The sequence below is a fragment of the Aquarana catesbeiana genome, linkage group LG13 (genome assembly GCF_042186555.1).
Source record: "Aquarana catesbeiana isolate 2022-GZ linkage group LG13, ASM4218655v1, whole genome shotgun sequence".
NCBI lineage: Eukaryota > Metazoa > Chordata > Amphibia > Anura > Ranidae > Aquarana > Aquarana catesbeiana.
Genome location: NC_133336.1, coordinates 233170304 through 233185184, shown reverse-complemented (window position 1 = coordinate 233185184; position 14881 = coordinate 233170304). Strand labels below are relative to the sequence as shown.

General features: G+C 43.8%; 1 protein-coding gene across 1 annotated transcript in view; it reads right to left on the bottom strand.

Moving 5' to 3' along the window:
* The window catches only part of LOC141116957 (NACHT, LRR and PYD domains-containing protein 3-like), an 88081-nt gene that overhangs the window by 46011 nt on the left and 27189 nt on the right, over window positions 1-14881 (bottom strand). Inside the window, exon 5 of the mRNA XM_073609483.1 lies at window positions 1088-2798. Within this exon, the coding sequence (XP_073465584.1) occupies window positions 1088-2798 (1711 nt within the window). The remainder of the gene's footprint in view (window positions 1-1087; window positions 2799-14881) is intronic.

Genomic DNA, 14881 nt, shown 5'->3' with positions numbered 1-14881 from the left:
CACAAACTGACACCAATGCAAAAAAAACCAAACTGCTATTGGTGTCACTGTGACAGGGGGTACAGGGGGGTGATGGGGGGTGAAAAGTGTGCCTGCGTGTTCTACTGTAAGTGTAGTGTTGGTGCAAACTTACTTGATGTCTTCTCTCCTCGGCGCCGGAACTAAAAGACCGGCTCGAGGAGAGATGACATCACTTCCTCTGCCGCTGTTTACATTACAGCAGCAGAGGAAGATTGACAATTGTTGGGAGCGATCGCGAGGGGGTGGCCATGAATGAGTGGCCTCCCTCTCAGCCTGTATCGCTCCCCTAACGAAGCCGACCGCCTCGGGCACCGGATCACATACCAGGTATGTGATTTTGCCTGCCCGTGCCATTCTGCCGCAGTATTGCCCCGTACACACGGTCGGACTTTGTTCGGACATTCCAACAACAAAATCCTAGGATTTTTTCCATACACACGGTCACACAAATTTGTCGGAAAATCCGATCGTTCTGAACGTGGTGACGTAAAACACGTACGTCGGGACTATAAACGGGGCAGTGGCCAATAGCTTTCATCCCTTTATTTATTCTGAGCATGCGTGGCACTTTGTCCGTTGGATTTGTGTACACACGGTCGGAATTTCCGACAACGGATTTTGTTGTCGGAAAATTTTATATCCTGCTCTCAAACTTTGTGGGTCGGAAAATCCGATATGGAAAATGTGTGATGGAGCCTACACACGGTCGGAATTTCCGACAACAAGGTCCTATCACACATTTTCCGTCGGAAAATCCGACCATGTGTACGGGGCATAAATCTGCGTTAGGCGGTCTGCAAGTGGTTAACAGTAAGGATTCATGCATGTAACTGTGCAAGGTCAGAGCAGAGACCTCACAGACATTGGACCAATACCGTCACAGCTACGTGTCACAGACATATCAAAGATCAGATTCTGCTGCCTCTACTCTTCTGTACATTCTGTGCAATGATCTAACAATCACATAGATACCTATAGAGTTCACATATAAAAGACAACAAAAAACATCAACAATTTGTAATTTCTCTGGAGAAATTTTTGAACATTATTCATAGTTAATCCTTACCTCAAACTCTTGATGCTATGTAGAGCCGGTATAAGTTTCTTCACTCCTTCACTCAGAATTCTACATGAACGTAGATTTACTTCTGTCTCTCTGCAGGATTGAAGGATAAAAGACAGCACAGAGCAGTCCAGGGGACTGAGAGGGACGTCAGAAAAGTCAACTTTATTTGCTCCAATACATTGTGACACCAGAGCCTTATTTCTACTCTCATGGAGATAGTAGAATACATTAAGAAGATCTCTCTTATCCCCTGTATCTTTGTCTGGTTTTGGTTCTTTTCCTATTTTCCTCTGGATCCAAGTGATGACATGTCTGGAAGCCTGAGTAGACAATTCTCCCACATGAGACTTTAATATGGATCTAGTAGTAGAGTCTGAGAGACCACAGAGGAAACGGAGGAATATTTCAGCACGGCCGTCTTTGTAAGATTCAGCCTTATCAAGTGTTTTCTGTAATCTGTCAGCATTATAGTTAATAAAATGGACCAATGCAGCAAAAAACTCCTGAAGAGTGAGATGTAAGAAGGTGTAATCCACATCAGGAGGCTGACTAGATTCCATCATGAAACATGAAAAGAGATGTTTATCATTTCTCACACTGAATGACTCCAGATCACGCTCATCAAATACAATCATGTGATTCATGACTCCATGTTCTGCCATCCACCCAATAGATGTCAGCAGTTCCTGAGCAGTGTGACCGCCATCTTTATTTTGGTTGTGATTGGCCAGAAAGTTGGAAACAAACGTTACTAAGAGTTGTGTCACTGTTTTGGGTAATGATGTCATCAGCTGATCAGTGATTGTTGGTTGGTCCCTGAAGCACATTGATAACACTGTACAGATGATCCAGCAGTATGATGGGATATAACAGAAAGTGTACAGAGTGTCATTCTCCTGCACATAATGAAAAGCCTTCTTTGACAATTCCTCATTTCCAAAGAAATTATTAAAGAAGGTCAGTCTGTCTTCATGGAGAAATCCCATGATCTCAGCTATTCTCTGGAAAACACTGGTATCAACTGATGCCAGTCTGGTTGGGCGGCTGTTTATCAGTACAGAGCAACCCTTAAGAAGATTCTGCCTCACCAAACTGACCACAATCTCACCAAAATTTGTTCTCTGTTTTGGATTGGACAGTTTACTTGATCTGAAATCCATTTGGTGAACACTTTCATCTAATCCATCAAATATAAACAGAAGTCTGTCTGGATCTTGTAAAATATTTCCAATCTGACTCTCCAGATATGGATATTGATGAAGAATCATCTCCTCCAAGCTGACCTCTCCCAGTCTATTAAGGTCCCGAAATCTGAAGAAGAAGACAAAGGCAAATCTCTGGTAGTGTTTTTTGATCACCCAGTCATAGACAAATTTCTGCGTCAGTGTCGTCTTCCCTATTCCTGGCACTCCGCTCACCATTACTGCATGTGGTACACAATGTGACTGGTGGTTCCATCGGAACAGCTTGTTGGGGGAAATCTGTTCCAGTCCAGTTTGTGTTTCCTTCAAGCACTCCTCATGTTTTACCCCAGTCTGTATTAGCTCATTTTGGGAACGCTGCCTGAACTGATCGGTGGAGACTACAATCAGGTTCACATAACGCTCATTGATGAGGAATCTTTGTGGTTCCAGGGTAGTTCCTGGGGGTCTATGCTCCACTAGCATCTCAGTCTTCTCCATCAGATGTTGTTTGTGTTTTTCCTGAATATCTGGAAATATAATAAAACTATTTTAAGGCTCATGTTAAAGCAGTAATTAAGAATGTATAAGCAGTACTCCCAGTGGGAGGGGAGCTGTCAGGGACTGTCTCTACCCCCCCTTCAAAGTTCAATATATTCTTTTGGTTTCTTCCCCACATATTTCCAATAAGTACCCTATGCAGTGCTGCCTCTGCTATACTCTGTGCTAAGTGTTGGCATCTCTGGCTTTTACTTTTGTCCTTCTACCCCAGCCATCTGAGTAGACATTCCAGCCTGCCAGGCAGCATGTCCTCCCACAATGTATGTCCAACAGCACTTTCACCAAAAGCTTGTCATCAAACATGTCACTGTGTTCAAGAGTGTCCTGGAGATACTTTACTATGCAGACATCAATCAGAATCTAGGATGGAAAAGGACCTGGGGGTCCTAGTAGATGATAGGCTCAGCAATGGCATGCAATGCCAAGCTGCTGCAAACAGAATATTGGCATGCATTAAAAAGGGGATTCATTCCAGAGATAAAATGATAATTCTCCTTCTCTACAAGACTCTGGTCCGGCCGCACCTAGAGTATGCTGTCCAGTTCTGGGCACCAGTCCTCAGAAAGGATGTACTGGAAAAAGAGCGAGTACAAAGAAGGGCAACAAAGCTAATAAAGGGTCTGGAGGATATTAGTTATGAGGAAAGGTTGCGAGCACTGAACTTATTCTCTCTGGAGAAGAGACGCTTGAGAGGGGATATGATTTCAATATACAAATACCGTACTGGTGATCCCACAATAGGGATAAAACTTTTTTGTGGTAGGGAGTTTAACCACTTCAATACAGGGCACTTATACACCTTCCTGCCCAGAGCAATTTTCAGATTTCAGCGCTGTTGCAGTTTAAATGACAATTGCACGGTCATGCTACACTGTACCCAAACTAAATTTTTATCATTTTGTTCCCACAAATAGAGCTTTCTTTTGGTGGTATTTGATCACCTCTCTGGTTTTTATTTTTTGCTAAACAAATAAAAAAGTCCGAAAATTTAGAAAAAAATAAAAGTTTTGCTTTTGTTTCCTTTAAAAAAATTTGTAAATAAGTAAGTCTTCTCTTTCACTGATGGGCACTGATAAGGCGGCACTGACAGGCACTGATACTGTGGCACCGATGAGGTGGCACCAATGAGTGGGCACTGACGATGGGCACCAATATGTGGCACTGATGGGCACTGGTAGGCGGCACTGATGGATGGCACTGATATGCAGCACTGATGGGCATTGATAGGCGGCACTGATGGGCACTCATGGGTGGCACTGGTTGGCACTGATAGGCGACACTGATGTGCACTGAAAGGCGGCACTGCTGGGCACTGATGGGCACTAACAGGGTGGCACTGATAGGCAGCCATGATGGGCACTGATAGGTGGCACTGCTGGGCACTGATGGGCACTGATACGCGGCACTGATATGAGGCACTGATAGGCATCCCTGGTGCCACTGGCAGTGGTAGGCATTGGAGTGGGCACTGATTGGCAGCTGCCTGGGCACAGATTGGCAGCTGCCTGGGCTGCTCATTGTGAGGCTGTTGGAACTCAGTCCAAGTGGAACTGGTCTAAGTGGTGAGTTAAAACCAGAGTTAGAGTGAACAAGTCTTGCTTTTTGTTTGCTGGGTTGCATTTTGGGGCTTTTCCTTTTAGTTTTTCAATCACCTTTTTCTGTCACTTTTTAAATAGCTTTTTTTTTTTTTCCTTTTTTTTTTTTCTTTAGTTCCTTCAGGCTATCAATTAAGGGGAGTGGTTAATTGCTCACAGGTGTTTGCGGCCTATATAACTTTGTGTAGGACTCATCCTGAGCCTGCTCATTGTGAGGCTGTTGGAACTCTGTCCAAGTGGAACTGGTCTAAGCGGTGAGTTAAAACCAGAGTTAGTGGAACTGGTCTAAGCGGTGCATTAAAACCAGAGTTAGTGGAACTGGTCTAAGTGGTGAGTTAAAACCAGAGTTAGTGGAACTGGTCTAAGTGGTGAGTTAAAACCAGAGTTAGTGGAACTGGTCTAAGTGGTGAGTTAAAACCAGAGTTTAAAACAGGAGGTTATAACAGGGGTCATAGTACCTGTGTAGTGTGAGTACCTGAGTGTTGTCTGAGTAGTGTGTGTGGATCGTTAGTACTTGTGTATTGTGTACTGTATACTTGAGTATTGCGAGTGCACGTAGGTCTGCGACTGTTCTGCGATTGCACGTAGGTCTGTGAGTACCTGTGTATTGTCTTGTGTACCTGTGTACCTGTGTATTGTCTTGAGTATTAGTGCCAGGAAGCTAGCTGTTAGGTAATTTGGACAGGGTAAAATCCCCAATCCTCACTAAATTTAATAGGTACGAAGCCCGTGTGGAGAGGCGACTCTTTGTACATCTTGCTGCATGTATGCGTTCCTTGATCATCCGATCGAGGGCAAATACTGCTGTGCAAAATTTAAGCACATTGTTTCCCTGGAAGCCCAGGTTCTGAATCTGGGGAAGCAACTGTCAGCACTGAGAAGTCCCTCCATACTAAAGGAGAGCCAGGAACGTACACGGCAGGTGCCGGCAGGGGCCAGCACAGAGGCGGGTGGAGACAAAGAGGGATGGGGTAGAGGGGGAAGTGCCATGGAGGCCGATCCAGGACCGGAGCATCCCAATAAGTACGCTCCATTGAGTGACATTGGTGAAATCAGTCAGGGACCAGCACTGCTGGAGCTGAGGGACTCTCCTAGCTGCCGGGGGAAGAACTCCTCCAGTGAGAGTGGGGGGGCAGCAAAGGAAAAGGAAAGACAGATTCTGGTGGTAGGGGACTCAATTCTTAGAAGGACAGAGAGGACAATCTGTAACCAAGACCTGAAGCGCCGAACAGTATGTTGTCTACCGGGTGCTCGGGTTCGGCACATCACGGATCTTGTGGACAGATTACTGGGAAGGGCTGGGGAAGACCCGGCTGTCATGGTGCACGTTGGCACCAATGACAAAGACAGAGGCAGATGGAGTGTCCTAAAGAGCAATTTTAGGGACTTAGGAGCTAAATTGAGGAAAAGGACCTCCAAGGTAGTATTCTCAGGAATACTACCGGTACATCGATCCACACCAGAAAGGCAGAGGGAGATTAGGGAAGTAAACAAGTGGCGGAAGAGCTGGTGTAGTAAGGAGGGGTTTGGGTACCTGGAGGACTGGGCCGACTTCTCAGTCGGTAACCGGTGCTATAGAAGGGACGGACTGCACCTAAATGAGGAGGGTGCAGATCTGCTGGGAATGAAGATGGCCAAAAAGTTAGAGGGGTTTTTAAACTAGGCGATGGGGGGGAGGGTCCAGAGGCAGAGATAGCCAGAGCGGAAGATATTCCAGAGGGTAGTATTGGGGGCATTAGTGGTAGGTTAACCAAAGCACAAAAACACAAGGTGAGTATAGTAGCAAGTCCTAGTTGCAATCTCGAAACACCCAATACGAGGACAATATGCGACTGGTCTAAACTATGTGGCATGTTCACCAATGCCAGGAGCATGGCGGACAAGATGGGTGAACTAGAGATACTGTTGTACGAGGAGGATTTGGATTTTGTGGGAATTTCAGAGACCTGGTTCAACAGCTCTCATGATTGGCTGGCAAACATTCAAGGGTATACCCTATACCGCAAGGATAGAGAGGGTAAAAAAGGGGGAGGGGTATGCCTATATATCAAGAATAATGTACAAGTGAATGTGAGAGATGACATCACTGAGGGAGATAGAGAGGAGGTGGAATCCCCAGGGGCGTGCAGTGGCTTAATATCCTGATCACGTCATATGACGTCTGGTCAGGATATTGAAACCACTTTGCCGCCGTCATTTTGCTATATGGCGGGTGACAAGTGGTTAACAAGACTCGTGGCCACTCATTAAAATGAGAAGAAAAGAGGTTTAACCTTAAACTACGTAGAGGGTTTCTTTACTGTAAGAGCGGCAAGGATATGGAATTCAATTCCACAGGCAGTGGTCTCAGCGGGAGGCATCGATAGTTTCAAGAAACTATTAGATAAGCACCTGACCGACGAAAACATACAGGGATATACAATGTAATACTGACATATAATCACACATAGGTTGGACTTGATGGACTTGTGTCTTTTTTCGACCTCACCTACTATGTAACTATGTAAGAATAGGACCTGCAGCTACGTATAACTATTTTTGCAGCTCTGAGATGTCATGTTTGAATTTCAAATGCTTCAAAGGAAAATGATGCTGGAAGCTGAAAAGTTGTGTCACAGAAAGTCATAGTTACATAGTAGGTGAGGTTGAAAAAAGACACAAGTCAATCAAGTCCAACCTATGTGTGTGATTATATGTCAGTATTACATTATATATCCCTGTATGTTGCAGTCGTTCAGGTGCTTACCTAATAGTTTCAAAAAAATATTGATGCTCCCCGCTGAGACCACCGCCCATCCTTGCCGCTCTTACAGTGAAGAACCCTCATTAGGAACTCCTACCTTTTTCACCATGCCAACCAACCACAATAGCGGACTTTGTATGCTAGGAGAAATACAAAAAAGCACACACCCCCATCCTCCACCCAAACCTCAATAAAATTTTAAATAATATGACCCAGATGTTTCCCAATTCTCCCCTCTTCATTTATATTACCCAGATGTTAAAAATATATCTTTGACTAAGAATTTCTATGAATATTAAATATAAAAAATAATAAAAGTGGGCAATGTTTACCACTTTCCAAATACCTAATGAATACGTGTGGCAGCAAGGTGGGTAGGCCTTAATGTCCATGTGTCACACATATGTATCTATGGTGTACCTCTTTGTCACTGACAGCTTTCAGTCACTATTTATAAAGGGGGTGGTGGGGGCTCTTCATCAGAGTGGTTACATTATCAGGAAATCTGCCTCTGCCTTCTGTCATTTAAAACCTCATAAAGAGGTGGTGTTAAAGGGTTAAAAAGATATGGGGAAAAAAACAATTGTCATGGGAAGAGGGCTGACTAATTTTTCATTTTAGGTGTATGTTACCCAAACACTGCATAATCCTGATCTGTGCCTGCTGTACCATGTACTTGTATAGAAAAAAGTATCCCATTCTCTTTGTATTGTTCTTTGTGTAAAATACCAAAAAAGTGGAGGTTGAGAAAAGAAATCTGCTATCTGTCAGCCAACATCTCAATCTTGAATATGGTACAAAATTTCCCCTTATGGGTGGGACTTTAAAGGCATAGGTAGTGAGACATACAATGTAGTAAAAAATATAGAGTAGTTTTATTTAACCGCTTGCCGACCGTCCGCTGCAGTTATACTGTGGCAGAATGGCACAGGCAGGCGGATCGCCGTCGTGGTACGTCGGTACCATAGACGGCCACTAGGGGGCACGCACGAGCACCCCCTGCTCGCCCACGAAACTGATGCCAGTGCCCAGTGGTCTCGATCACCGCCGGGCTCCCGTGATCCCTCGGGGCACACGAGAACCGGGAGCTGTGTGTGTAAACACACAGTTTCCGGTCCTCTGAGGGGAGAACTGACAGATCCTCTGTTCATACAGAGTATGAACAGCGATCTGTTAGTTTCCCTGCACAGTCCACATCCCCCTTCAGTTGGAACACGTTCTAGGACACACATTAACCACTTGAGCCCCGGACCATTATGCTGCCTAAGGACCAGAGGTCTTTTTCCAATTTGGCACTGCGTCGCTTTAACTGCTAATTGCGCGGTCATGCAATGCTGTACCCAAACGAAATTTGCGTCCTTTTCTTCCCACAAATAGAGCTTTCTTTTGATGGTATTTGATCACCTCTGCAGTTTTTATTTTTTGCGCTATAAACGGAAAAAGACCGAAAATTTTGAAAAAAAATGATATTTTCTACTTTTTGTTATAAAAAAAATCCAATAAACTAAATTTTAGTCATACATTTAGGCCAAAATGTATTCGGCCACATGTCTTTGGTAAAAAAAATGTCAATAAGCGTATATTTATTGGTTTGCGCAAAAGTTATAGCGTCTACAAACTAGGGTACATTTTCTGTAATTTACACAGCTTTTAGTTTATGACTGCCTATGTCATTTCTTGAGGTGCTAAAATGGCAGGGCAGTACAAAACCCCCCCAAATGATCCCATTTTGGAAAGTAGACACCCCAAGGAAATTGCTGAGAGGCATGTTGAACCCATTGAATATTTATTTTTTTTTGTCCCAAGTGATTGAATAATGACAAAAAAAAAAAATATTTACAAAAAGTTGTCACTAAATGATATATTGCTCACACAGGCCATGGGCCTATGTGGAATTGCACCCCAAAATACATTCAGCTGCTTCTCCTGAGTATGGGGATACCGCATGTGTGGGACTTTTTGGGAGCCTAGCTGCGTACGGGGCCCCGAAAACCAAGCACCGCCTTCAGGATTTCTAATGGTGTAAATTTTTGATTTCACTCTTCACTGCCTATCACAGTTTCGGAGGCCATGGAATGCCCAGGTGGCACAAAACCCCCCCAAATGACCCCATTTTGGAAAGTAGACACCCCAAGCTATTTGCTGAGAGGCATATTGAGTCCATGGAATATTTTATATTTTGACACAAGTTGCGGGAAAGTGACACTTTTTTTTTTTTTGCACAAAGTTGTCACTAAATGATATATTGCTCACACAGGCCATGGGCATATGTGGAATTGCACCCCAAAATGCATTTAGCTGCTTCTCCTGAGTTTTGGGATACCACATGTGTGGGACTTTTTGGGAGCCTAGCCGTGTACGGGGCCCCGAAATCCAATCACCGCCTTCAGGATTTCTAAGGGTGAAAATTTTTGATTTCACTCTTCACTGCCTTTCACAGTTTCGGAGGCCATGGAATGCCCAGGTGGCACAAAACCCCCCCAAATGACCCCATTTTGGAAAGTAGACACCCCAAGCTATTTGCTGAGAGGCATGGTGAGTATTTTGCAGCTCTCATTTGTTTTTGAAAATGAAGAAAGACAAGAAAAAACTTTTTTTTTTTTCTTTTTTCAATTTTCAAAACTTTGTGACAAAAAGTGAGGTCTGCAAAATACTCACTATACCTCTCAGCAAATAGCTTTGGGTGTCTACTTTCCAAAATGGGGTCATTTGGGGGGGTTTTGTGCCACCTGGGCTTTCCATGGCCTCCGAAACTGTGATAGGTGGTGAAGAGTGAAATCAAAAATTCACGCCCTTAGAAAGCCTGAAGGCGGTGCTTGGTTTTCAGGGTCCCGTACGCGGCTAGGCTCCCAAAAAGTCTCACACATGTGGTATCCCCATACTCAGGAGAAGCAGCAGAATGTATTTTGGGGTGTAATTTCACATATTCCCATGGCATGTTTGAGCAATATATCATTTAGTGACAACTTTGTGCAAAAAAAAAAAAAAAAATTTGTCTCTTTCCCGCAACTTGTGTCGCAATATAAAATATTCCATGGACTCGACATGCCTCTCAGCAAATAGCTTGGGGTGTCTACTTTCCAAAATCGGGTCATTTGGGGGGGTTTTGAACTGTCCTGGCATTTTATGCACAACATTTAGAAGCCTATGTCACACACCACCACCCACTCTTCTAACCACTTGAAGACAAAGCCCTTTCTGACACTTATTGTTTACATGAAAAAGTTATTTTTTTTTGCAAAAAAATTACTTTGAACCCCCAAACATTATATATTTTTTTAAAGCAAATGCCCTACAGATTAAAATGGTGGGTGTTTCATTTTTTTTTTTTCACACAGTATTTGCGCAGCGAATTTTCAAACGCATTTTTTGGGGAAAAAACACACTTTTTTAAATTTTAATGCACTAAAACACACTATATTGCCCAAATGTTTGATGAAATAAAAAAGATGATCTTAGGCCGAGTACATGGATACCAAACATGACATGCTTTAAAATTGCGCACAAACGTGCAGTTTGTACATTTTTAAAAGCCTTTAAAAGCCTTTACAGGTTACCACTTTAGATTTACAGAGGAGATCTACTGCAAAAATTACTGCCCTCGATCTGACCTTCGCGGTGATACCTCACATGCATGGTGCAATTGCTGTTTACGTTTGACGACAGACCGCCGCTTGCGCTCGCCTTAGCACGAGAGCAGGGGGCGACAGGGGTGCTTTTTTTTTTTTTTTTTTTTTTTTTTATTATTTTTTTGCTTTTTTATCTTATTTTTAAACTGTTCCTTTCATTTTTTTTTTTTTTTTTTAATCATTTTTATTGTTATCTCAGGGAATGTAAATATCCCCTATGATAGCAATAGGTAGTGACAGGTACTCTTTTTTGAAAAAATTGGAGTCTATTAGACCCTAGATCTCTCCTCTGCCCTCAAAGCATCTGACGACACCAAGATCGGTGTGATAAAATGCTTCTCCAATTTCCCAATGGCGCTGTTTACATCCGGCGAAATCTAGGTCATAAAATGCTCGTAGCTTCCGGTTTCTTAGGCCATAGAGATGTTTGGAGCCACTCTGGTCTCTGATCAGCTCTATGGTCAGCTGGCTGAATCACCGGCTGCATTCTCAGGTTCCCTGTTGAGACAGGAGAGCCAGAGAAAAACACGGAAGATGGGGGGGGGCATTCCCTCCGACGGCTTTTAAAAGCAGTCTAGAGGCTAATTAGCCACTAGGATTGCTTTTACATGAAAGCCGACCGCTGGCTGAAAAGAATGATACCAAGATGATACCTAAACCTGCAGGCATCATTCTGGTATAACCACTCAAAGTCGTGAATGACTTACCTGAAGACAAAAAAATGGTTAACAATAAAGCACAGTAAACGGTAAAGCATAAAAAATTGCATACCTGAAAAGCAAACATGATAAAACATAATAACAATAAAACATTGCAGAATAGAATACAGTAAAAAAGAGCAGAACAATAGAGAGAATAGAGAGAGAGAGAACAATGAAACGACAACTATTTTTTTTTATTTTATACATATTTTTTTTTTTTTTTACACTTTTTTTGTAACTGTAACTTTTATAACGGTAACCGGTTCCAGGTTCGGGTCTCTCAAAATGCGATGGCATCTTGGGAGACCCTGTGAAAGTGTGCCTAGTCTGTGCAATGCTGTACCCTACGCTAATACTCAACTAGTGAATGGTAGCGTTCAAAACATTCACCAATGCAAAGACCAGGATTGTCAGGACAGGAGGGAAAATAATAGCGGGTGTCACGCCTATATCCGCACTTGCTGCAGACACATCTTTTTTGGGGGGGTTTGTTGGGTAGGGGTACTCGGGAGGACATAAAGAAAATGCCTCTCATGCAGCCGACTGCATTTGGTTGGGGATGTGAATGGGGGAAGTACGGGCGCTGCAGAAGTGGTGGGTTCCCAATTAGGATTGGCGAATGCAGCAGGAAGGGCATTATGGGCACGACGGGCCTGTGTTTGTCTTCTTGGTGGCAGTGGGACACTACTTGTGCTTGCCACCTCACCAGCTTGAACTGCACTTATGGGACTTGCCACGTCACCAAGTGTTACTGCAGTGCTGGCTTGACTACGACCGGGGTGTACTAGGCCGCTGGCGCTTGCCAGTTCAATAAAAAGCTACCAAAAAAACTGTTAGCGATTGCAGGGATCAGGCCTGACTCTGCGAACGCTGCAGTTATGCGTTAAGTGTTTTGTAAGTGACAGTGATCGATCGATACTGCACTTGGGTGGGCTGAGCTGGGCCGGGCGGAGGGGCAAAATGCAGGTGCTAGCAGGTATCTGGGCTGATCCCGCTAACACTGCGTTTTTGGGAACCCTAAACTGCTGGGGATGCCAGTATAGATCTGATCGGATCAGATATTGATCCGTTCAGATACTATACCACTAAGGGAGGCGTATGCTGCGTGCATGGGTGTTAGCGGTACTGGCGCTAACCTGACGCTGCTTGGGGCTGGTGCTTGCCAGTTCACCAAAATACTACCAAAAAAACTGTTAGCGATCGCAGGGATCAGGCCTGACTCTGCGAACGCTGCAGTTATGCATTTAGTGTTTTGTAAGTGTCAGTGATCGATCGATACTGCACTTGGGTGGGCTGGGCTGGGCGGAGGGGCAAAACGCAGGTGCTAGCAGGTATCTGGGCTGATCCCGCTAACACTGCGTTTTTGGGAACCCTAAACTGCTGGGGACGCTAGTATAGATCTGATCGGATCAGATATTGATGCGTTCAGATACTATACCACTAAGGGAGGCGTATGCTGCGTGCGTGGGTGTTAGCGGTACTGGCGCTAATCTGATGCTGCCTGGGGCGACGCATATCACCGCCGGGCGATCAGGGGGCTAAACCTTTATTCGGTAATAAACGGCAGGTGCCCTGACACTATAAAAAATAAACAAACTAACCAGCGTCAACCGTAACACTTATACGGTGATCAGTGGTGAAAGGGTTAACTAGGGGGCAATCAAGGGGTTAAAACATTTATTCGGTAGTATATGGGGGTCCCTGTCACTATAAAACGCTGACGGCGAACCTAAATATTTACGTCCCTAACTAGCGTCACCAGCGACACTAATACAGCGATCAGAAAAATGATCGCTTAGCGACACTGGTGACGGGGGGTGATCAAGGGGTTAAAACTTTATTAGGGGGGGTTAGGGGGGTACCCTAGACCTAAAGGGGGCTAACAGTAACTGTCCTAACACTGTAACTGTCACAAACTGACACCAATACAGTAATCAGAAAAAAAAAAAAAAAAAAAAAAAACCTGCTTGGTGTCAGTTTGTGACAGGGGGGGGTGATTGGGGGGCGATTGGGGTGTTTTGTGTGCCTGGCATGTTCTACTGTGTGTGTAGTGTGTTTTCACTCACATTGCAGTCTTCTCTCCTCGGCGCTGAAACGGAAACTACCGAGCCGAGGAGAGATGACATCATTTCCTTTGCTGCTGTTTAGCATACAGCAGCAAAGGAATGTTCCCATTGGCCGGCAGCGATCGCAAGGGGGGGGGCCACGAACGGATGGCCTCCCCCTCACCTCCGATCGCCGGGGAACAAAAGACGACCGCCTCGGGCACCGGGGGGGGGGGGGGTCCGATCGGACTCCCCACCCGCGGAAGGCAAATCACGTATATGTACGTGATTTTGCCTGTCCGTGCCACCTTGCCGACGTACATTGGCGTGAGGCGGTTGTCAAGTGGTTAACCCCTTCACTGCCCCCTAGTATTAACCCCTTCACTGCCAGTGACATTTTTACAGTAATCAATGCATTTTTAAACGCACTGATCGCTGTATTAATGCCAATGGTCCCAAAAATGTGTCAAAATTGTCTGATGTCTCCGCCATAATGTCGCAGTCACGATAAAAATTGCTGATCGCCACCATTACTAGTAAAAAAAAAAAAAAATATTAATAAAAATGCCATAAAACTATCTCCTGTTTTGTAGACGCTATAACTTTTGCGCAAATAATATACGCTTATTGCAATTTTTTTTACCAAAAATATGTAGAAGAATACGGCCTAAACTGAGGAAAAAAATGTTTTTTTTATATAATTTTTGGGGATATTTATTATAGCAAAAAGTAAAAAATATTGCGTTTTTTTTCAAAATTGTCGCTCTTTTTTTGTTTATAGAGCAAAAAATAAAAACCGCAGAGGTGATCAAATACCACCAAAAGAAAGCTCTATTTGCTGGGAAAAAAGGACGTCGATTTTGTTTAGGAGCCACGACGCACGACCGCGCAATTGTCAGTTAAAGAGACGCAGTGCCGAATCTCAAAAAGTGCTCTGGTCTTTGGCCAGCCAAATGGTCCGGGGGTGAAGCTATTAAACAATATATCAAAATTAGTGACGTAGTATTCATACAAACATGTATTTAAAAATATCTGTGCAGATAACTATCGAGTGCATAATATTTCCGAAGTAATACAGAAAACATATGCACTCAAAGTATAAGCATGTAACAAAAGATCATATGCATTCAATGTTTCCTACGCGTTGCGGAGTATAATACACTCCTTCTTCAGGGATGAACTGATATGTTATTTATTCTAAATGTAACAATCTAAAATACAAAAAGATACATATTTTCAACAACAACATAGCTCAATCAGTATTTATATCCATCTAATGGCAACAGATGGATCAAAAAAAATATGCATGTGTTGCTCATATACTCTTGTGTCCAGAGCC